This window comes from Pygocentrus nattereri, chromosome 15, assembly GCF_015220715.1.
Source record: "Pygocentrus nattereri isolate fPygNat1 chromosome 15, fPygNat1.pri, whole genome shotgun sequence".
In the NCBI taxonomy this organism is placed as follows: Eukaryota; Metazoa; Chordata; class Actinopteri; order Characiformes; family Serrasalmidae; genus Pygocentrus; species Pygocentrus nattereri.
In genome coordinates, this window is record NC_051225.1 from 33,665,758 (window position 1) to 33,689,870 (window position 24,113).

Here is a 24,113-nt window from a genome sequence, read left to right on the forward strand (position 1 = left end):
TCTCTCTCTTTCAGGCCCAAACATAAGCTCTCACCATTTTTCCTTCTTCCTCCTACTGTGTCCTTCATTCTCTGATCAACCTTCATCTCTCATCTCTCAACCCTCCCATTTACACAAAACATCTTCCTATCTTTCTCTCTTTGTCTCAGACCCTCTCTCTTTAGCTTTAGTTCCCCAGCTGGCCCCCTGCCTGTGGAGCGGCAGTCATTGATCCGGCCCGCTCTCCGGCTGGAGGGGATATTCCCTTTATTTCATCGGTATTCCAGATGGCATTACTGCGCATTTCCTGGCAGCCACTCCAGCCCGAGCTGTTTAGCAAGGAAGCTGCAGCTGAATGAATATGATTTCCTCTGCACTCTCTCTTTTCTTGCTCTCTCTCTGAGAAATTCTGAACTTTGAGGAAACTCTGTGTACTCAATATTTCAGTGTTCAATTAAAAAAAAAAAAAAAAAAAAAAAAAAAAAATTGTCCTAGCCGCTAGTAAAGCTACAGACATATTTTTCACTCGCCTGTCAAGAGTCTGGCACCAGCGCTTCTCTCTGACAGTCAGACAATGACAAAATGCTGAGAAAAAGGCAAAAAGGCGAGACAGGCACAAGAAAATCCACCGCAGAACAATGCAGGGTGGAGATTGGGTGCCATTTCTGTGTCCTGAAGTCATTTTGTTCCTGCTTTAAAAGTAGACCAGAGAGGCAGCTGGATCACACTCATTCACTTCAATAAGAAGCCTCTAAAGTAACATTAGGTTCAACGTCAAAAGAATGAAACAAAACTGACACACAAACATGTTTATACCTAGACAGAACGTGAGGCCATGTCCATAAAACTGCATGCAAAATTTTGAACATCCTTGGTCAAATTACATTTTGTTAATCTTTTAGGTGAAAATAAGCAAACAGTATTTTAATTGTGGGGTTTTTTTTAAATGTGAAATTTCTAGTTTCTCTAACACATTGGGAAAAAATCTATACACAAATTGTGCCATTACTTTTGCAAAGGTTACATTTTAAATTAAAATGTTTACCCAATATGTTAAGTTCAGCAAATCAACAGTAACTGTGCATTAAAATGTGCAGAAGTGCATTGCTAAATTTCCTTCGGGATCAATAAAGTATCCATCGATCTATCTAGCTATCCTCTGTAGATGTGGTAACATCACTTTTCAAAACATAGCAACTCCATTTAGAATTTTTACATTTTAAAATACCAGTAGCCCTTTATGTGGCACATGTGGACACAAAAATTTGATAATTATCTTCTCTTTAATGTTATTCATTCTCATAAGAACCATGAGATGCCTGAACTCTCTACTCCACCAGAGGGCCTGTGTCTTATGGTGGAAAGCACCTTGTTTTTGTAATATGTAAAACAAGTGCATGTGCCTTTAAAATAATGCCAGACAGAATTTGACTGAATGCCTAACACAAATAAAAATAAACAATAAAATGACTATTTCAGACTAATTAAACCTACTACAGCAGTGGTCCCCAACCCTTTCCAGTTAGTTTAGTTCCAAACTGCATTTAACATGCAGTCTCCTCCACCAATGCCTACTCTAGTGCATCTGATCTAGCCAACCAAGGCCTTCAGAAATTTTTAATTAGATGGTGCAAGTGTGGCAGATTGTAGTTTGAACTGTAGTTCACAGGAAGGTAGATCTTCATGACCAGGGCTGATGACCACTGCACCTGAGCGCTGCACTATAGACACCTAAATGCGAGGATTTTCTTAACCTAATTTTGACCTCAGAAACCAAAAGGAATTTTTTTTTGTTTTTTACCTTTCACTGAAAACATAGGAAAACTAAAGCAAACACAAAACATGACTCAGCAAAAAGTGTTTCATAATAATGAACCTGTGTGTGTTCAAGCAGCAACAAGACTGTAACCCTGTGTTCTGTAAAGGCTAATTCAATGAAGAGCATCTGTCTATGTGTGTGTGCTGCATCCACCAGCCTATACAAAGCTGGCAGGTAATGAGACACAGATGTGCTTCCTCTCTGCAGCACAGAACACTCAATGTGTTACACCTTTCAGATCAGACGCAACACTCAAGGCTCTGAATCCTCTATTCATTTAACATGCCTCTCTGCTCTACTTCACCCCCAAGAGGCCACAGGTCAAGTTTCGGGCACCAATTACTAAACACACACTAGAGAAACAAGAAACAAATAACCATTAAAAAGAGCTTGAGTTAAACCAAAGATAAAGCCTGTTTTCACACTGCAGTTCTTACTACATTTAGTGTACATGAAGCCTCTCAACACCGTTTCAATGCCAAGGAAAATCAGCCAAATGACGCATCTAAGCACGGCATCCCAAGGTTGCGTTGTGTGGGTGGAAACAAAAGGGGAAGGCAGGCGTGGTAGCTTTAGCTACACTGGCCTTGAGTTTCAGGCCAAATCCAAGGTGACTAAAGCCATGACGTTCAATGGAATTTTTTTTTCTTCTTCTTTTATGTTTTTACCTGGGCTTGAAGATGGAATTGTGGAGGAAGTTCTCGAATGCTTTACGGTAATAAGTGTCATCATCTCTCCGTTTCATCTCCTTTTCCGTCTTAGGGCATGGACAGCAAGGGGTTTTGTCTCGTCCCACTGAGTCTGGATTGGTGGGCATCGTGTCCTCTGTGATGTCCGTTACCCCTGTAGCTGACATCCTGATGGGAATTTTTAGTTCTGAGGTAACAGTGAAGAAAAAAAAACACTCCATGTGAAACTAAGCACAGGACTCATTTTAAAATCTGATTACCCTTTAAAAGAAGGATTAACAAGAACAACATGGCAAGAGCAAAATTACACTGAGAAAAGAAACTCTCTACAATAACTGACTTACAGCAATGATGATCAACTACACTACAAGCTAAACTGCAAACCTGAGTAACAAAATGATTGTAATTAATGAAATCAAACTTTTTTTTAAACAGAGAAACACAGATTCACACAGATGCGTTTGAAAAAATGTTTTGCGGTCATGTTCCTCAATCCAGTATTAGCACTGAAGGCCTAAACTATGACCAATGGCCACTCCAGTACACTAGGTGGCAACGTAAATCTTTTACTTGATAAATGGAGAGCGAAAAATTATCTAGTCATTGAGCATGACAGTTAGTAGATCTAGCTAACAAGATGTCAGTCCTGGAATTATGAAGAGTTGTAGTGCGTTTCAGAAAAACAAAAACACCTCTAACCAAAAGGAGGCTATGAGTCTTCTGCAGTAAGAAACTAGTTTAAGTTTGTTTTCTTCAATCACAAAATATTGATAATTATCAGCATCAAATAACATGTAAAAATATATTGTCATAATAATTTTTGGCCATATTGCCTAGGCTTCCAATACTTCAAATTACACTAAACAAGACAAAACAACTCTAAGTCAGAAAGTATCTTCTCAGCACAAACCTTTGGAACAGTAGTTGTGTTGGTAGAGTTCACGGTCTTCCCCCTGCTGTTGCCAGCGGAGAAGATAGTAGGTGTGATTCCCATTAGGAGACGCAGTAGGAGACCATCGGACAACCAGACTTATGGACCAGTTAGAGTAGGCGCGAACCTCGGCAGGCATTGCGGGTGCTAATGCAAAAGGGGCAAATGGTTTTAAAACTAAAGATTTCCAGATTTGTATTTCTCTTTTGTTTGAGCTTGAGCTTCACTCCTTACCTGAAGGCTTCGTCCGAATGTACACCAACTCACTCTTAGCCCCGAGAATGTGTCTGTCTTTGTCCTCCACTACCAACGTGACAGCCTTCACAAAGATGGCATACTGGGTCCAGGGCTTGAGGCCAGACAGGTGGATTCCAGGGTTTTTGTTTTCATCCTGGGGCAAGTCCACATCCACTGTCATCCAACTATTTGATCCACAGCCATCCTGACCATCAAACTCAGTGATGTTCTGAAAAGGCCTGTCACACAATGCAAGAGTCAGTATATCAGGTAGATGTAAAGTCAAATGTGCAATTCAGTACTGTTTAATGTTGATACTAGAGCTATTTCCAGGTTACTGAATGTAAAGCTAATTTCTCTACACTGTTTAATGCTGAACTCCATTATGTCTGGTGTCTAAGGAAAGCAGAACCAGAAGACTTACGCTTCTTTGTAGTACACTACAAAACTGACAAGGTCCCTGTAGTCTGGTGGTCGATATCGCTCCCACGTCAATGTTATCGTGTTACTCCCAGTGCTATTGTTGATGAACTTCAGGATTTTGCTTTCACCTGGGAGGGATAAAAATGACTTTTCTTAACAAATATAACAGTCTATATGAACGAAGCCATAAGTCATCAATGGTAATTTTATGTTCAATTAGTGAATGTTGTTTAAAAAGTAAGTAAATTAGTACATGAGCAGGCATCTTAAGTGAGTAAGGTAATAAACGAGTATGAGTGGTAAGTGAATAAGGTAGTGAGCAAATAAATGAGTAAAGTAGCAAGTGAGAAAGGTAACAAATGTGAAATGCAGTAAGTGAGTAAGGTATAAAGTAAGTAAAGCCATAAGTTACTAAGGGTGTAAGGTATAAATTGAGTAAAGCAGTAAGTGAGTAAGGGTGTAAGGCATTAACTGAGTTATGCAATAAGTAAGTAAAGGAGTAATGCTACAGGTGATTAAATCAGTACATTAGAAAATGCGTAAGGTAGAAAATGAGTAAGGTAGTGAGTGAGTTGGCAGGTTAAGTGAGCAAGAGAGCAGGTGGATAAAGTAGTAAGTGATTAAGTGAAGAGGAACAAGGCAATAAGTGAACAAGCCAGCCTGCAGGCAGTAATGTAGTAAGTGAATAAGGGAGAAAGTGAGTTAAGGAGTAAGATAAAAAAAGGATGTGAACAAGGTTGGTCAGTAAGGTACAGGGTGTCCCAAAAAACTGACATTTTGTAGTCTAATAGCATAGCCCACTCTCTCCTAAATTACCTTACATTTTAAGAAAATGTTTAAAAACTAACCAGGTTTTTTTTAAGGTTGAAGAATGGCATTTACTAGAAATAAAAAGGTTTTGCGTGTTAGAATATGCTCAAACACAGTCAAACCACAGTGTGAAGTGTGCATTGTCGAGAAAATTCAATAAAAATGCACCACCTCCAAAGCAGATTTGGACTTTGCACAAAAAATTCAAAGAAGCAGGAGCTGGACTACTGACTTGACATTTGTCATGTCACAGGTGGTGTGCATATTGAACATTTGTGAAATCGGGTATAAAATCTACACCCTTCTGAATTTCTTGTTTGAATTTTGATGAATAAATCTTGTATTGTTCAACATGAAGCCTATTTAATTTCGTTTGAATAGGACATGTAGTTAACTCAGATATTCACATCTCAAATGATGTCAATTTTTTTGGGACACCCTGTACAACAAAAATAAGAGCGAGTGAATGACTAAGGCAGTAAGATAAGTGAGAAAGGCAGAAAGTGGGTGAGGCAGTAAATTAATCTGTAAGAAAGACAATAACTTGCTAAGTTGCTGAGTAAAGTAGTAAATAGGTATGTACACGAGTAAGATAAGAGAACAAGGCAGCGAGTAAATGAGTATGGTAGTGAGTGAGTAAAAACTGAACAAGACAGGATGTAAGTGAGCAAGGAAGTAAGAGAGTAAGCACATATGGTTATAAGTGAATAAGTATGTAAGTGAGTATGAAGTGACTATGGCAGTTCATGAGTAACTGAGTAAGTAATAGAGTAAGTGATTAAGTATGTATGTATGTAAGTATGTAAGTATGTAAGTAAGCAAGCAAGCAAGCATGCAAAGCACTTACAGCTTGCACGGTCTCCATTATTCCGGAAGTCTTCTTCAACAAACTTCTCCTTGATGCCTGTATTCAGCCACATCTTACGAATCTCAGACATGCACAGCTTGTGGTTGAATCGGAAGAAGAGCTTCCCTGTATTGATGGTCAGATTGTGCTGTGACCAGTCCCACAGAAACTGGAGGTTCTGGTTATCCACCACAGAGAAGGCATACAGTCTGCAGGTAGGGATGTGAAAAAGACACTACTGTTATGATGCTTCAGCACTTGCCTATGGCTGGAATGTCACATTGCTCAGCTGCCCAGTTTAGGATTACATACTGCAGAATTAAGAGACGCACCACAGTGACGTAGAACAGCAGTAACAACAAACAGTCTCAGTAAATAGCTAAGTTTAGAATGGGAATGCTTAACCTGCACAAACAACATGCTTTAGGAATTGCAGTTTAGCCTTTTGCTAAACATGAACAACACTGAAAACTTTCCACTGTGTAAAATTTAACTTGATATATCCATTGAAAGTAATACAGAAAAGTAAGTATTTTTAAGACCAGGCTGGGCTTTGAAAGCTCTGACTTTAAAGTTTCCCAGATTGCTGACTGTGCATCTCTGAGCTACCTGCATGAGTCTAGCAAAGATGCTTTGGGTTTCAGGTACTTCGGTCACTAACCATAAACAAAATAGGAGGTTGAATAGAGAAATATCACTGGTGTTGTAAATTAGTCTAGGCTTACACCATGTCCACGAATCCAGCCTTAAAAGTTCACAATAGAAACTTTCATAGATGCTGCGTACTGTGTAAGTAAGCTGGTACTGTGAAACTACTCCTGTTTAAAAGGTTCAAAGTAAAGTGGACAGATAAAGGCCATTATATAGGCAAGGAACGTTCATGTGTATATTGTCGCTAATGTGAATAAACCACGATTAAAAATAACTCATTGCTACAAACACTCACTCGTCATGGAGGTCCTCTCCATTGATGTAGCGAAGACTCTTGAGGAAGGACAGCGAGCCCAGAGTGTGAGAATGACTGATCCTCAAATATCCAGTCACTGTCTTGATGAGGCCTAGGAAGTTCTCCAGCTCAGATGCTATGTTATCTAAGTGTATGAGAGAGAGGTGGATGCAGGTGGTAGAAAGTAACATACTGAGTGTCAGAGTAGAACAAAGGGAAAACAATCAGTTGAAAATTGATTACTTTAGAAATTTAGAAAATCTGATTGGCCACACACACACACACACACACACACACACACACACACACACACACACACACACAGATTTCCAAACTGACCAGCAACTGATTTCTTTGGCCATTTTTTTTATTAGCCTTTTTTCCCCTTTTATCCAATGCTCAAAGTGTGGGCCAAAAAAACACTAGTACCAGTTATTTTCATTACCCAAGATTACAACAAAATAAAATACCTGCTTTTTAAATTGGCAGCTGGTATTTTAAACTGGTATTTTAAACCAAAATTGGCCACAGACAAAATAATACATTGGCCAATTGTGCTACCTGCATCTGTCTAGTTACTCTAATGAGGCTTTGGTTACTCACTGCCACGGCGGATGTTGATATGCAGGCTGCCTTTAATAACAGTGCAGCCCTTTAGTGACTGTGCAGAATCCACAGAGTCTATCACTTTTCCATCACAGATCTTGTCACATAAGCCATCACAGGCACTACAGAACATGCTGCAACACAGAAAGAGAGGGAGAAATCCAGCACAGAAATAACTACATCTAATTTTCAAAATTTCAGTATTATTTATCCTTTTCACATAAAAAAATGCAGTCCAACTTGCTTAAACAGAACTGTTGAAACCTTTTACATTTTATGTTAAAGAAATCTAACACACTGCTATCAGTCTAAAATATTTCTCTATTTCCCCACCAAGTGAAAAGTCATAGAAAAGTCAGATTAATCTTTGAGAGTACTACATGTAGTCAAGTCTTAAACCTCATCCACAGATTAAAATGCTTATTAATAGATTTAAACACCATAACCTTCCGCAGAAGAGGCGATGTTAGGGAGAGTGGTCTACAAAATGCCTCTTAATAGGCTTATTGAATTACAAATAGCTATTCCTGGCTTAGCACACGACCTGTATACTGCAAGCTTGCTGCATTCCCAGGCCGCTAGCGCTTTATTGGACTAACCTACTTCAAGTTCACAGAGCGAATGCTTACAGCCACAGCAGAACGTCAGTAAGTGTGCATCAACGTTCAGTCCTAATGCCAGCGTGTTCCTAAACGAGCTGGCAGGACATGGGCTGAGCCAACTGATCTTCCAATCATGTGGCAACTGCGTGTAGAGATTAAAATAACTGGAGACAGCTATGGATTAGCCTACCAGCTCATTTCAAAAGGCCACTGGCTCAAAGACCAAAGGCTAGCGTCTTGGCACCAGGCCTTGCTGTCAGTGTTAATTTGACCAACAATGTACAATGTCTCTCTAGGGGTGGGTGATAAGGCAAAAATGTAATACAACAATATTTAAAGACATTTTCACTGTGTGTATTATCATATTTAGAGCTCTGGAACAAGCTGGAAGAGAGACAATGCACCTAGAGATAGCATATCTGTACTGATGGGTATCACTGTTCTGGCTCGCATATCAGACTGTATGAAAAATCAATTTTATTTTGCACATATGAATGAAAAACACTGCTCATTTGTCAATTGCACTGGACACATTTTAATTAATTTTTGCCTGATCATTTTCTAACCTTTCTTTCTTTGCTTTCATTACTGTGTCCTTAAGACTGATGCATCTAAATGACCTGTGTTATGACTGGCTGCCCCATTACTGTGCGTCATTTTAAAAGCTGTCTGGGCTTAAACACTCCTTATGGTATGTCTACACTTGCCCTTTTTGTTGCTGCATTCTGCCAAGCCTTCTCTGTTCGCTGTTGTCGGGAGTTTCTTATGGAAATGAAGGAATCATACTGGACAGAACCTACAAGTACCTACAATAGGTGAGTTCATGCCAGGGCAAAATTCATTGTACTTAGCCAATAAAGCAACTGTGGCTCGGTTTCTGTGATGTATTTCAGTGTGATAATGACATTGTATCACCTGTCCTTACGTGCCGTGTAACCAGTATTCATACCTCTGGCTCTCGTTGCGGGTGAATCCTGGTGGGCAGTCTGCCATGCACTCTCCTCCGTGGATGACGAAACGGTCATAATCGGGCAGGTGGACTCTGGAGCACAGGTCCATGGTGATGCAACGCCAGCCCTCAAACTTGTAGGTGCCTGGGGGGCAGTCCTGCACGCAGCGGCCCTCGTGGTAGTAGTGCTGGCAGGCGGCACAGGCCCTGTCACTGTTCGGCACCGTGCAGCTGCCCAGGCACTGAGGGTGGCAGCACTCGTTGTTGACTGTGCACGCGCGCTGCCCGCACTCTTTCGGACACACTGGAGAGAAAAAGGTAGAGAGAAAGACAGTGAGGCCACATGCTCATATTACAACATCGCCATATTACAATGTAAGTACTGGACAGTTTAGACCAGCAGCCCACAATTTCCGCATTCATTCCTATGTTTCGGCCTTTAAAATTCACATTTGTGTTTCTGCCCTTAGTGTGAACAGACTGCTGCCCTGAAATAACCCGCAGATACACACTTTGTTTGAGTTAAAGCTGCTGCCAACATTGAGTTATGAGTACAGTGATATGTACATGTGCAGAGAAGTATAATTAAAAACAAGAAAAACCAGAACTGACAGTCATCAAATGTGTCCAATTTAAGAGTACTCAAATCTTATTTGACTGATTAGATTTGTGTTTACATAGTTGTATGTTATATTTGGGCAACTTCAACTCAGCAATTATAATTTGAAAACCATAAACGTAAAGTATCGAATTGATATGGCAACAACCTGACACCAGGTATCATATCAGGATGACACCAGCAGAAAAATGGTCCATCCAATATCAGATCTTTATAAGTGTCCGTTAATACTCAGGGTTTCAACATGAGTACTGCTATTTGGGGGGGGGGGGGGGGGGGGGGAGTACCATGTCTAACTACACGTACACCCTAAACTTTGCAAATTCAGCTACTTTTTACTGCAGTAGTTCCCAGTCCGTGTTCTTTGGGTGTTACAATGTCCAACGAGGAAATAAGACATGAAGATTTAAATAGACTTATTTTTATCCATCAAAGTGTAGCAGAAGCCACAACAAATCCACCACAGTCATTTGAGGACTGTTTTGGTTTTGCCAGAGGCGCCAGTGGCATTGTGAGTGAACGAGAAAGCCAGCTGTTTCCGAGATTTTGAGTAAAGGTGGCGCCTCTGCTTTGTAAAGGTTTGATGGGTTCTGAAGAGCTTTTGCTTCAGGCCTCCTGCAGTGAAAAAGTCGAAGAATAAGAAGCAACAGGTACTAAAGGTTCAACCAGAGTTACCAACCAAAACTAGCTGGAAACAACCACCACGTGTGGTGTCCCTGCTTGAACTGGGATTTAGATGACAAATTTGCACAGCCTGAAATTTGACTTGATTATTGAACCCATATTACCCAAGTTATACAGCACCAATGCACCTGCCTAGATGTGGTCAGTCAAGCAGAGGCCATTCGTCAGGATGTTTGACTCACTACTCAGCACAAAATCAATGTAAATCAAGAATGTTCAGTCTGGAAATTCACTCACTATTCTAGCCACATTGCAGACACTAAATATTGTTGCTGTAAGCAAGAAATGTTTGCACTAGTATATCAAAGTTTGAGTCATCATGATCAAATTCTGGTAATAAAAAATTTGAGAAATGGACTTTATATTGTTTATGAGTAATTGTAAAACCAGTAATAGCCTTGCAAAACATGTAACTGGGAGGGAAATACAACAAAGGTCACATAAATGTATTATATTTTAAAGTTAGCCTTTAAAATGTAATAAATTATGCATGATCATGCAGAATGCAAAATTACTGCCGTTTCATCAAGAAAGATTACAATTATTTTTTAATTGAGCACACAAGATCAACCAATTCATTGCAGCAACGTATTTATTTGTTGTTATTTTATTTGCCCTTTCCCCCTAAAAAGTTCTCAAATGCCATCCTCTTCCCCAATATTTTGTTTTTCTTAAACATTTTGTGTCAATGTTGCACTGTCATTGTTTACAGCACCTATAGATTTATTTTTAAATCAAAGGTGCATTATAATTAAAACACCACCACCACCACCACCACCACCACCACCACCACCACTACTACTACTACTACTACTACTACTACTACTACTACTACTACTACTACTACTACTACTACTACTACTACTACTACTACTACTACTACTACTACTACTGGTATCCATACAGCACGCACATAATATTATGTGTGGAAGAAATGTTTCTACAAAGTTTTTGACCCTATTATGTTAGACAACTGCTATTCAGTTATTAATAAAAAAAAATTATTATTTCTCTCAGCTCTAATCTGAGAAACATAAGATAATGCTAAGGTCCTCAATCCAGCTTACACATAATTCCAGTCCACAGATTCCATCCAACCAGGACTACGTATAACTCAACCAGAGTCCTCTGCTATCATTCTAAATAAGAGCGCATTGTAACGGGGGAGAGGAAAAACTGATTCAGGTCAGAGCACCAGCAAGGAAAACACCAGCTTTAGCACAAGACTGCCCTACATTTAAAAGAACCACTCGAGCTCAGAGCTCCTCACTCATGTGCACATAACGTGGCTCTTGATGGAGCACACATTCACAGTTTCCAAAATGGCCATAGGCAGGCATTAGAGAGGGGTACTGCACAGGGAATAAGGGAATACCTGTGTTACTGAAACTCTCAGCAATTCGACAGCAGAAAACAAAGTTTTGGGGTTTTTTTCCCCCTATTTTCCCATAATTTCTCATTTCATCAGCACTGACTCAGATGACTCCTCCAAAATTTAGTCCACACAAACTGGACAATGGCTTAGCAATGCTGCAGAGCTGGTTTCCACCTGTAAACTGCAGTAGCTTTTTTTTTTCCATCAATATATATTGTTCATCAATATGTTCACTTCATGATGATGGACGAAAAGAAATGGTCTAAAATGATTTGGAATATATTCATGCTACAATGGGGATTTCCACAATTTACTTCCAAATTTCCTGCATAATTAATTGGTTAATATGTAAACAAAGTCATTCAGAGTTGTTTGACCTGAAGCGCACCATTCTAGAGAAACTTACCATATCAGTATAATTCACGGTGGTGGTGACAGAAATCAGACAAATTTTTAATGCCTCTAAAAGCACCCTTGCAGGAAGGTATTATACGGAATTGTTAAGAATATGTTGCATGATGCCAGAGACACCATTTACAACAGATATGAGAGACCAAAATATTTTTTTTAAATGTAAGTTCATGGGAAATTCATGCCTTTGGATAGTAAATAATTTACCATTTACCAATTACCATAAGCTGTGTTGAAAACACTACAGACCCTGGTTCCCATCACCACCACTGTAAAGAAATCTAAGTCTTAAGCGTCTTTACAATTAACCGTTTCCCATCAAAACACTCTGAATGGCTTTACACCTCAACCACTGAATTATACAGAAAACCTGAAAATCCTGCTTATCTCACAGGCTTCATGTTAAAATTAAGAACATTTTCCCTTCCTGTGTGAAGCTTTTCCTCAGATGTTTAGATGGGAATGATTTGTTTAAAAACAGTCATAACTGCGCAAGTGCACGATAGTACAAAACAGCAATGTTTAGACTCGAATGAAGCAGAGGTGATTTGTTCTTGTGATGGAACCAAAGCACAATCTAACAAAGTCTTCTCCTGTTTGTACACCAGAGAAAAACTGCAGTGTAATTCCAGTGATGAAGTTTATGGAAATGTTTGCAGGCAAACTTCAAGCGCTATGTTATTGCAAAATGTGCCACATACAAATATCATTTTGTCTTACACCCAAATATGAAGTTAATAAACTAAAACAGAGCACAGCAACACAAAACATTTATATTATTGGATTAGGGATATAACAGCTGATTTAAAGCATGACACCAATACTACATAAGCATAAGTGCTCAACATACACATTTTAAATACTATACTAGAGGTTGTAACCAAAGCACAACAGCATATAACTGCCTTCCGACCACCTCTCGTATCTGAAGACATTTAGCATGATATGAAAGCTGAAAAACGGCACAAAACAGCATGTGTGAGAAAGCGCGATAGAGACACAGAAACACGAGGAGAAAAAGCACAGAAGTATGATAAAAGGTTGGAGGCTGCAAAGATGTAGATAACCTTGAGGCGAGCTCCAGCAGGCCATGGCGAGATACGGGCAAAAACAGGAAGCAAAACAGCACGTTCACTCTGGAGACATTTTACTCTCAGCAGCCTTTCTGAAGGACGCTTGTCTAAGCCATCAGCCACATTGGTGGGCTAACGGGTGGAAAACACCCTCTGAATGTCTGTGGACATACCTCAGATATAATACTAACAGTGAGAATGAGGATAAGCATGAAACAGCAGCTCACCAGGCCGATCTTTTACATGCAAGCCAAACTTTAACCATACCAGTTCTGAGTAATCATTTTAAGGCCCACATCATTAAGACAGAACATTTAAAACATTTTGAGATGAAGACATAGAACATGATCACTCCCCAGTTCAGTCACTAAACTGCAAAAGCAGTCTGTTTAAACCTTAATGTTTTTGTGACATCACAAAAACCAAGACATTTACATACATCCAACTACATCAGCCTACAGCAGCTTGGCCCTGCCCAGCCACACTGAAGTTAAAAGACGGTTTTCAGCCGGGCCTGCCTTTCAAAAGAGTCGCCACACATGACAGCCAATCAGAACTGATGTTGTTTACATATGTCAGTCTTGAAGATACAGTAACAAAAACAACCCGTTTAATTATAAGGGACCAAGAGAGATCGGGAAATGGTCATGTAAGATTATACATGATCATAAGTCGACCTCTAATACAAGAAATATGTCGAATATAAGCAACTGCTACATGTAGCAGTATAATCACAATGCTACTATTTTGTCTACTTCATTAAGTCTCAACATTCAGTGGAGTTTTGCAGCAAGGACAACTTCAGATATCATCAGAAAGGGAAATTGAGCAGTTCAGGCCTTACAGACCTCTGAGCAACCGTTCTGATCTTGACCAAGTCCACTTGCAATTGTGCCTCCTTACATATGGACACTCACTTCCCCAGTTTGTCTGAATCAACTGTCATAACCCCAGCAAGATTGAACCCCCACCCACAGACTCCCTGAGGGTGTAGCAATTCTACCTGTGAACACTTCAGTCAGTCAGTGTTGAGCCAGTTTAAGCATGGAAACTATTCTTCATATGGGCTCTCTGCTCAACTCAGTGTACAGAACATGCTGTGTCAGTGCAGATTATCAAGCCGGGGGTTTTCAGACGCCTTCAGGAGCTATATTATACTATGAAACTATGCAGCTGTCTTAAGCAGGTGGAAAAAAAGCCAAGAGTAGTCAATACAAAAAAGTGGTTTGGCAAAAATTCTATTCTGCTTGCCAATTGCAGCCAGTCAGTCAAGGTATCCTTGGTGTTCGGGTTTGCTTCTTTAGGTTTGCATTGGACCTTTTGTTGTTTCTGACACTGAATTACATACTGTCATCACATGGCTATGAACAGTCTTACAATCATTTTGAAGTCTGTCCAATTTAGATGACAAGGTGTCACACAGTTTCAAGTCTATTTGACATGAGAGGAAAAATCCCAGGTACTCTTGTAACCAAAATGCGAAAATGCTTTATTTAACAGACTAAAATATAAGAACAAGAACAGGTGTCTCACATAGCCACACATAGAGAAGATAAAGCCTTGATCAGGGTGCAGCCATTGGCTCCAAACGTACCCTGTTAGTGTCTTCTGAACTGGGATAAATGAGCTAGTACACCTTTAGAGGTGATGGCCAGGGTGGTGTGTATGGACTCTGGAACAGTCAATGTTTTTTTGATGGAGACAGACTGGTCAGGGGGTGCATGCACGCATGGTTTTTCCTATCAACTTGCCGGCATTCAGTAAGAACACCACGGGGCGTTCACTCTAGCCTACAGCCAGAACAGCAGCAATGATCAGACTATTGTTTCCAAGCTCTCAATGCAAAAAAAGAAACAAAAAAAACCCACATACTTTAGGCTCAATTATCTGTATACTTTGCTACACGCTTCCAATAGCCCAGCTGCAGGATTTAACTTCAGCTGCTCTCAGCTCAGTCATAGAGGACCCAGCACACAATCATATGCAAATGACATGCTTTAGTGATTTGAGTGAAAATAGCTTAACACACTCTCTACATGATGTAAACTTCAAGACAGCACAGTTCTTCACAGATTAGACAACAAATAAAAACAAAAATATATTTTTGTTTTAGGAGATATATATGGCAAAAAAAACGAGTACATATCAGACTCTTGCTAACTGTAAAACAGCAGCAAACTGTAAACTGGCAACTAATCATGGCCAATTCACTAAGAATCTTCGTTTTAGGCTTTTTTTTTTTGCATAAAAAAAACCCCTAGTATCTACACAATACACCACTTCTTTAAAATAAACCTAGGCTCTGAAAACCTGTACTTGCTGTGTGTACATAAAGTATTTAATTACCTTCTATTACAGTCAAAGTCTGCCAGTTTAACTTAGCATAGGCTAATTCATCTCACACAAACATCTGAATGAATATTTACTTTCCGTTGCATCAGACTTTGCTCTGCAAGTCACAGCAGCTGGAAAGTCAAAACCGCTCAACAGTTCCTTAGAACAGCTGCAATGCATAAGCCTCATAAGACTTCACAGAACGTGCAGAGCATTTATTTTCTTCTGCAATCTGGCACCTCTGTCACGTTTCAGTCATTTAAACTTGTGGGCCCATTCTGCTCTGAAAATAGTCTATTGCCTACAGTAGAAGGCAGTCTGTTTCATCTTACTGCACTGTTCAGCAGTGTTCTGTGGTAGGGATCACATCAGTATAGTTAGATATTAGCTTAAGAAAATCAGCATTGAACAGATATTTAACTTTGATTATTTTAGGATAAACTGACCGCACTCCAGAGGAGAAGACTGTTTAGGCGATCGTAGGCTGGGGTACTAAAGTATCTGCACTTTATTCATTTTACTGCATTTGTAACCCTCTACAAATAAATGTTTGATTTGTTTTCCCACAATGCCAATCCAGGCGAACGCAGTCCCAATTTCTACATGTGTTTATTTACTGGAGTTGGCAGATATTTAAATAAAAATACTGTATATTTTGTTGGCCCAAAATTCCCATATCAGTGCATCCCTAGGCCTGTTAGTCATCAGTTAAAATTTAATGATAAGTGGCATATAAATAATAGGAATTAACAACTGAACTGTCTTTTTTGTTTAAAATATGCATCTGTTAAAATATGATACAAACCTAAAGTTGCCAAATTAGACTGCTATTTTGCTTCCTGACCTTCAATACTTAGTAGTTCCCAACTGACGACAGACAATTTGAGCTTAAATAAACAAACTTTACTCACTGCTGCCTTCTAAAGTAGTGGTTCTCAGGGCCCCCCAGACAGTGCACATGTATCGCTCCACCCTAAGCCACAATGCAAAGACTGAGAAATGTGGACCGTCTGGGGGTCCAGAGGACTGATTCATGAACTATTGAATGTTTTAAAGCACCAAGTCAGAAGTTTGTTGTTTTCCCAAGCACCATGACGTCTTAATAAATGTACTTTTTGCTTTGTGTTTACACATATTTGCATACACTGACCTCAAACCAAGCCATTCTGTTTGCTATAATATAAACATGAGATTGTGAAAGCGGCAATCAGACGATTACGTAATAATTGCGACAGGCCTTTGCATCCCTAGTCTGTGTGAAAGCACATCTGTAAAACGAAGTGCATCTTTGAATGCTTCTATACCAGCCATTTCACTTGTCTTTTTGGTTGCCTTTTGAGTTTTTTTAGCAGAGCAACAGTCGATAATCATTAGCTGATGGAATCCTGGATCCACACAACAGAACAATGATGGATTGCACCCATTTTCACCAAGTTCATTGAATACTTCCCAGCCTGCTGGTGGATACTCCGTTCAAAGGGTGTATGCATAACAGCACTAAGAAGAGCACTGGTGAGGAAAACGAAAATCAGATCAATTCGCTTCAACAAACAATCACCACATTTCCATTTGTACCACAGCTGATGACAGACAATATCTGACAGGAAATCAGGTCTATGCATTTCCATAACTGATAGGAATCACACAGTCAATGTGCTACTGTCTGTCCGTCCAGAAAGTTTTCCTTTCGCCCTCCACTCGACATCTAATTTCAGTGTGGGCAATATGCCAAATAAGTAATATTGCAGTACTTTTAGACATCCGCTCAGTGTACAATTAGTATTTATTTTTTCCTCCAAAAATAATCCATTATTTTATTCAATGTAATAAATAACTTTTATTAGTACAAAATCTTATCAGCTTCTTGTTACTATGCAGTTTCAATTAAACAGCAGCCACTGTCTACAGCTTCTCTACAACCGGTCTACATCTCTCCATTATTTACAAAAATGGCCAGTGCTCTAGAAACACCTTAAGAAAGCTTATAATGACAAAATAATTGTGAAAATGGTGACATTTTAGGCAGCAGAAAAATAACTTTCATATGTACTTATTTTGCACAACAGTATACCATTCATGCATCCAGCATTAAACACTACAGACTGTTCTAAGCAATATTATTTTACTGTATCACTGAGAAAGTCAGCTAACAACCGCCTCCCCCAACCCCTGAGCACACAGCATCATGGCACAGACAGTAGAACCATGGAACGGACGCCTCAGGCCTTTTTTATTTTTAGTCAACATAGTCACCTCGGCCTCTCTTCCTTATTAATTCAGGAAACTCTCCAAGTTCATCTGAGGTCTTTCCATCACTGCTGATCTTGGCTGCCACAAACCAGCATGTCTGAGGAAAACAGGTTGCATTTGCTGGCACAGTGTGTCCTTTCTGCTTCCCTCTCTCCCCTTTGCTGAAATGAGTGCAGGCGAGGGAGCATGCGCAGGGGATGTAAAGGAGGGACACGCACAGTAAACATGCCTCAAGTTACGGGTGGGCAATATGATTGTTATTGCTACCGCAATAAAATACAGGGGGAGTCAAAAGTCACAGGGCAGGTTTTATTTTATTTTATTTTATTATCGACTTTTATATCTCTGGGGTCATCTCAAACTAATTGTGTTGGGTGATGGAGGGTTAAATAAACCCATCACTTATCAAATAATTTGTACGCTAATGATATTAGGAACAGTGGTTAAAAAAAACGTAGACACCCTGAAAAACCCCCTTAAAGACACCCTTAAAAACAAGGAAATTAACAGTGAAAATGTCAGCCGTGTGAAACTATTTCACTATTTCTATGAAGGGACATCAGACAATCGATTTATCACTATTTATGCTAAGTATCAAGATAGAGTTCAACACCCAAAAACTAATAACACTTCAAAAGCAGACATCCGGCTCAAATATGCTGAATTAAGCAAAACAACAGAAACAGAAAGTCCCTGCTAGCTCTAACACATCTATAGTCAGTTTTGAATTGAAGAAAAAGTTCATAAACACCGTCAACGTGTAAATCATATTTAAAAAACATAACTGATGGAATACATTGTTATTGAGGATTCCTTGGCATATACTGTACTTCAATAATTTTATCCTATTGAAAGGACTGAATTTTTCAAATGTTCAGTGAAAACATTCTCAACTCCCACAGCAGTTAAATATGGTTTATTTATCAATATTGCAAAAACTACAAAACAATAGTTCTGCATAACACCAATACAGGTATACCTGCATCAATGATGTGGATGATGCCAGCTGAATATTATTTTTGGGCAGCAAAGCACAGTAACAGAACAATATCTAGGTGTGACTTCCACGTACGAGCTTAGAACATGAATGCTCCAATGTCACATTATTGTCTTCATCTTTATTATAGTGACAATAAAAATTCAAAAGAGGTGACTTTTTTTTTTTTCCCCTCCTCACACAAAACCAGAACAGACACTGTGTGAACTTCCTGCTCAAACTGCCTCAAGACTGAAACCGCACACGCAGTATCAAGATCAACTTTCCTTCATCAGCTCTTCATCATCCATCTCCCATAGCAGGGTGCAGCCGTGACACCGAAAGAAAGAACGTTCATTGATCATCGTACACATTAACTAGAACGCCTCTAGCAGAGCAGCAAAAAAAGCTCAGCTTCTCTTATAGCACTGTGTGTCATGAGGGTAGCAGTGCATTATAGGTTAGAGTGCTTCCCTCATCTATGGTGGTCCCACATCATTAGAGGCACTCTGAAAGCCAGTGGATTAAAGAGCACTGCCAGAAAGCATAGGGCTGCTCTCTCTCTTTCCTATCTAGCCCAAGTAGATTCACTTCTACCTTAGAACAGACAGTGAGAATTTGAGGAAAACACAATAAATCAAGCTTTCCTCAGACAGAAGTGGCTGGCAGTGAGATAGCAAAAGCACAAACATTTCCTGCTTGCCTGAAGGTCCAGGTCACTTGCCTAAACATTTTTATATCAACAGAGGCCTTGAGTAATTACAGCCTGGGGCCTTAAGCCCACTAGAAACCATACAATAACAGCAGTCTTTAGGGCCGTCGCTACCGATCATATTAGTAAGTGAATAACTGAGTAATACTGATTATTTTGACAATAAATCGTTTGTCTTTTAAAAGCCAAACTGCAAAAGTGGAGTTAACTAAAGAATAACAAACCACATACAGCTTCATAGCTTTTCTAGATAAACAAGAAAGCCTTCAGAAAGGCTTCACGAAATTAGAGCTTGAGCGAGCGAGAGAGAGAAGGGGGGGGGGGTTGTAAAACACTAATATTACACTGAGCACAAATAACATTAAATACAATTAATAAAAGTAGTACTTAAGTACATCGATGGCTTTCTTTGCTTAACCATTTCTAAACCTCTCTTCATGACTGACCTGTAATTTTTGCAGACATCATCCAATACCTTCTTAAGCTAAACAATACTTCATTTAATTAAATCAAGTGTATAAGTATCACATGTTACATACATACCATAGGTCAGCAACCAGAATGTTAAAATGAGCCATTTTGTCAAGGAACCACCAGGGGGGGACATGAATGAATGAATGGAAAAAAAAAAAAAAAAAAAAAAAAAAAAACAACACCGAACGAAAACACATACTTCCTTTGCTCTGCTTTAAGCTTTAGCTCAGCTATAGCTATCTTTTTCACATTTCTGGCAGGAAACCTTTCTACAAAAGTGGAATAGTTTCTTGTAAAATGTTTAACGCTTGACTTTTTACGAGGCTGAAGTCAGTTTCTTGTTCAAATTTTCCGGTTCCACCTTAAATGGTGCCTGAGGCTCCATAATGTAGCTAACAACGTATCTAACTGCTGCACCGCTTAAGGTGGAATATGGAAATTTGAACAAGAAGCTGGCAACAAAGAACTGACTTCAGCTTCACGACTTTTAAGTGTTTTGATAGTGTTCATTGCAGATTAAACGCATCAGGAAACCAACTGCTTTTAAATGCAAATAAGGCCATTCGTCTCCAAATTAATCAACGTTAGACAAGACTGTTATCTGCACTGCTATGTGAGCAGCAGCCTGTGTGCCTATGTCAGAATGATCAACTCAGAGTGCTTTCGGACATGGACAAAAGTATATTATGTAAAAACGTTAGCTTATAACAGTATCACTCATCTTGCTACTTTACAAGTTTATGGACTTATTTTTTTGCCTAACTTTTTTCCAGGGTTTATGTTCCATCTTAACAAACACAACTGGAAACATGGCTGTACATCCACTTATTTCCGTTTAGCAAGACAGTGCAGGGCTCTGTATTTCTGCCTCGTTTCGGCACCTCCTTTAACTCTTTTTATAAGGCCAACAAGCACACAATCACAATCCACCGAGCCGGTTAGATGAAGGAGGACGGGACAGTCACTGTAAAGCAGACAGCTGGAGGGCTAACAAACTAACACAACATTGTCTAACAACTTCCAGATTTTAGGCCTCAATATGTTAAGCGTTGGGGGGGGCCGCCCTCCCACCCTCAGCCATGAGCGATGGCTGTTTTTGACGAGACCAAGGGCCTCTTAATGAACAGTGTTCAACCTTACCCCTGCCCTGGGACTGACTCACTCAATGTCACCAGAACTAATAACAGAGCGCTCGCTCAGACACTGTGACTACTATAATCACAAATTCTACAGACTACAGGCGACTGTTGCATTATTATTCTACAACACCAGAGTACCGCAACAGAACAAAGAATATGAACTATTTAACATAGCTCTGCAATGCATTAATATTCCCTGCGATTATAATGAAGCAACAAGGTTATATAACGCTGTAAAATAATATTATGGCTCAGGACACTTGATACCTCCATAATATCACATGGCCCAAGCATAATGAAAATAAAAATGACAGGACATATTTAATGAAAAATACTTAAGTAAACTGAATTAAAATGGGTACAATTAAAATTCATCACTACAGTTAAACAGCTAAAGCAAATTTTCTATAGAACTAGGCACATAAAGATGTAAACAAGTCATAACAGTTTGATGTGAAAGACAGAACTCTTCACAATAGTGGCGATAGGAACCAGACGTCTGAAGAGTTTTATGCCTCGAAATGGTCCCTCACAGGAAGTTTACATGTAATGACTAGATATGCTCCCAGACACACTGTTTCTCCAAACCTTGATCAAATGTATGTTCACATCAAAAAGCCAACACTGTTTATCAAAAGAACACAAAGTTTCATCAGCATTGGTGTGCTAAGATTGTGGGGCAGGGTGGATCCGGGGTGGGAGTCACCTGAAGGGCAAATGAGAATGTGTTCCTGGCAGCGGGCTGCCGCTCAAATCCGAGAAGGGCTGGTGGGTGTCTGTTTGCTTGGTGCACAGCAGGCTTTTGAAGATGCATGATGTTCAAATAGCACAGTGTAGGGTGCCCAGCTCCTGGAGTTTGGCACAACAGGTTAGCTTGGCTGGCACAGCTGCCACCTCCGCTTTACCATCAATGCTCTGCAGAAGCAGAGTCTTTGATATCCAGGACATCGATTTAGGTAGCCAGAGTTTAACGACAGTAAAATTGACCTCTGCCACTTCTCTACTTTGTATTCAACAGCTAAGCAGTTTAAGCAATTAGTGCTGAACAATATATCGTCTGTTAAGTGCTGTCAGAATGTTAGCCTTAACAGCACTGGTATTGCAGATGCAAAATGAGCCTGCTAACCAATCACTGCTTTTTTGGACCACAATGAGCATTTCTGTGGTTGCTTGAACCTACTTATTTACATAACCCAACAAAAATAAATTATTTTGGTCAAAATTCTTGACCTTTCAGGAATTTCAACTGTTAACAGGCCGTCCTAGAAATGTCATACTCTTGTTTTGTATCTGAAACTCATATTCCCAGTTTTATTTGTACAAACCCAATTGAAGAGCAGTTGGGACAGTATGTGAAATAAAATCAGTGGCAAAAACAAAAACATGGTATTTAGTGTGTGTGTGTAACCTTTTTTGCACATATACACTCAAGTGATGCCTGCAACACTTTCCAAAATTATTGGCATAGGAGGATGTTTACCATTCTGTATCAACTTTCCCTTAAAAACACCTGATAAACACATGGGAACTGAAGAAACAAACTGATCCAGTTTTGAAAGCATACATTTTTGCCATTTTTTTGTTATACAAGTCTATAGCTGCGCAACAGTACAGGACCAGTTGTCATATTGAGCTTTACAAGACACATTTTCAACAAGAGACAGTTCTGGACTGCAGGCACTCAAAGTGGCTTGGTGTCATGCTAAAATCAGCATGGACATCCCTGAAAAAGATGCCATGTAGAAGGCAGCATATGTTGCTCCACAATGTGTTCAGTGTTAATAGTGCTTTCACAGATGTGCCAATAACCAACCAACACACCCCTCATACCATGACAGACTCTGGCTTTTGAACTTTACATTGGTAACAGTCTTTTCTTCTTTGGGCCAGTGAACACAATGTTCATAATTTCCATAAATAATTTGAAAATGTGACTCATTAGACCACAGTGCATGTTTCTATTGCGCATCAATGTATTTTAGATTCTTTGTTTTTGTTTGCATATTACCACCAGACTTTTGCAATTTGGTTTACATTCATTTTCTTAAAATTTACAAAACATTCAAAACAAACTTAATTACATATCTCAAACCCAAACAAACTAAACACAGCCCATTACTGCATAATAATAATAATAATAATAATAATAATAATAATAATAATAATAATAATAATAATAATAATAATAATAATAATAATAAAGATATATAGACTGATTTCATGCAATTCATTAAAAAAATTATTGGCTGGTTTGATAAGCATCACAATGTACACTGTCTGCAGAAAGTTCTGCTTCAAGAATTACTTAGTAACTGGCTGCCTGACTGCATGGCTGTCTCTCACATTACCTCTATAAGGCCACAGAGGATCAGCTGATACTTGGGGTCCTTGGTGGGGGCACCACACAAAAACATGAAATTTCATCCAGCAAAGCAGTCAGTGAAAGGTGAGAGAACAGGGCTCTGCTCCAGTCTGCCAAGAGGGCTGCTGTGTGTCAAACCCACCAAAAGAGGCAGCTGAGGAGGGTGTGGAGAGGGACAGCTGAGCCTGGTGGTGGGCTTTAGCAGCACAGTTTATATTGCTGCTCTTCCTGTTACATGTATTTGGGGAAATAGTGGTTGCTTTAGCAGTAATGTAGCCTATTTATATCCAAAAGGGCTATTAAAAAGCATCTTTAAATAAGCTAGATTTATGCAACTACGTCTGTATTCCCAATCTGGAGCTAAACCTAAATAGAACTGTGATATCCATAATCCACATCTTAACACTTTAAAACAGGCAAGAGTGGTGTGTCTTAGGCATTTTGGAAAACTTCTAAAAATAATAACTATGATATTTTAAGTATAAATATTTGATATTTTATGATATATAAATATACCTCCGCACAGTGCGTCAATAGCTTTAGCATGCTATGTTGCAAATATTAGATCAGGAAGATGTTTTTGGTAGCATAGGAACACTGACCCGTGCACAGCCTATCAACAGGCCAGCTAAGACACCTGAGATCCGCTCTAATACAGCAAATGTAAATAGTATAAGACACTGATTCATAACCTAATAACCCACAAGTAACTTGCCAAGCAAGCTAAGCACACTGCATCTGGTCTTTCTGCGTGGCCTTGGGAAGCCAGCATCTGAATCATGATGTACTAGCCTAAAGAGCCTTATTCTCAATTTCCACTTGATCATGATTCCACAATCAGGTTGTGACCCATTTCATCGGTCCGC

At 39.4% G+C, this 24,113-nt stretch overlaps 1 protein-coding gene across 1 annotated transcript in view; it reads right to left on the reverse strand.

Annotated features, from left to right (window-relative positions):
• The window catches only part of igf1rb (insulin-like growth factor 1b receptor), an 81,517-nt gene that overhangs the window by 23,918 nt on the left and 33,486 nt on the right, over window positions 1–24,113 (reverse strand). The window contains exons 3-10 of the mRNA XM_017699516.2: window positions 8,839–9,142; window positions 7,285–7,421; window positions 6,682–6,826; window positions 5,736–5,944; window positions 4,080–4,206; window positions 3,653–3,894; window positions 3,398–3,565; window positions 2,467–2,674 (exon numbers count right to left, since the gene is read on the reverse strand). Of these exons, the coding sequence (XP_017555005.1) occupies window positions 2,467–2,674; window positions 3,398–3,565; window positions 3,653–3,894; window positions 4,080–4,206; window positions 5,736–5,944; window positions 6,682–6,826; window positions 7,285–7,421; window positions 8,839–9,142 (1,540 nt within the window). The remainder of the gene's footprint in view (window positions 1–2,466; window positions 2,675–3,397; window positions 3,566–3,652; window positions 3,895–4,079; window positions 4,207–5,735; window positions 5,945–6,681; window positions 6,827–7,284; window positions 7,422–8,838; window positions 9,143–24,113) is intronic.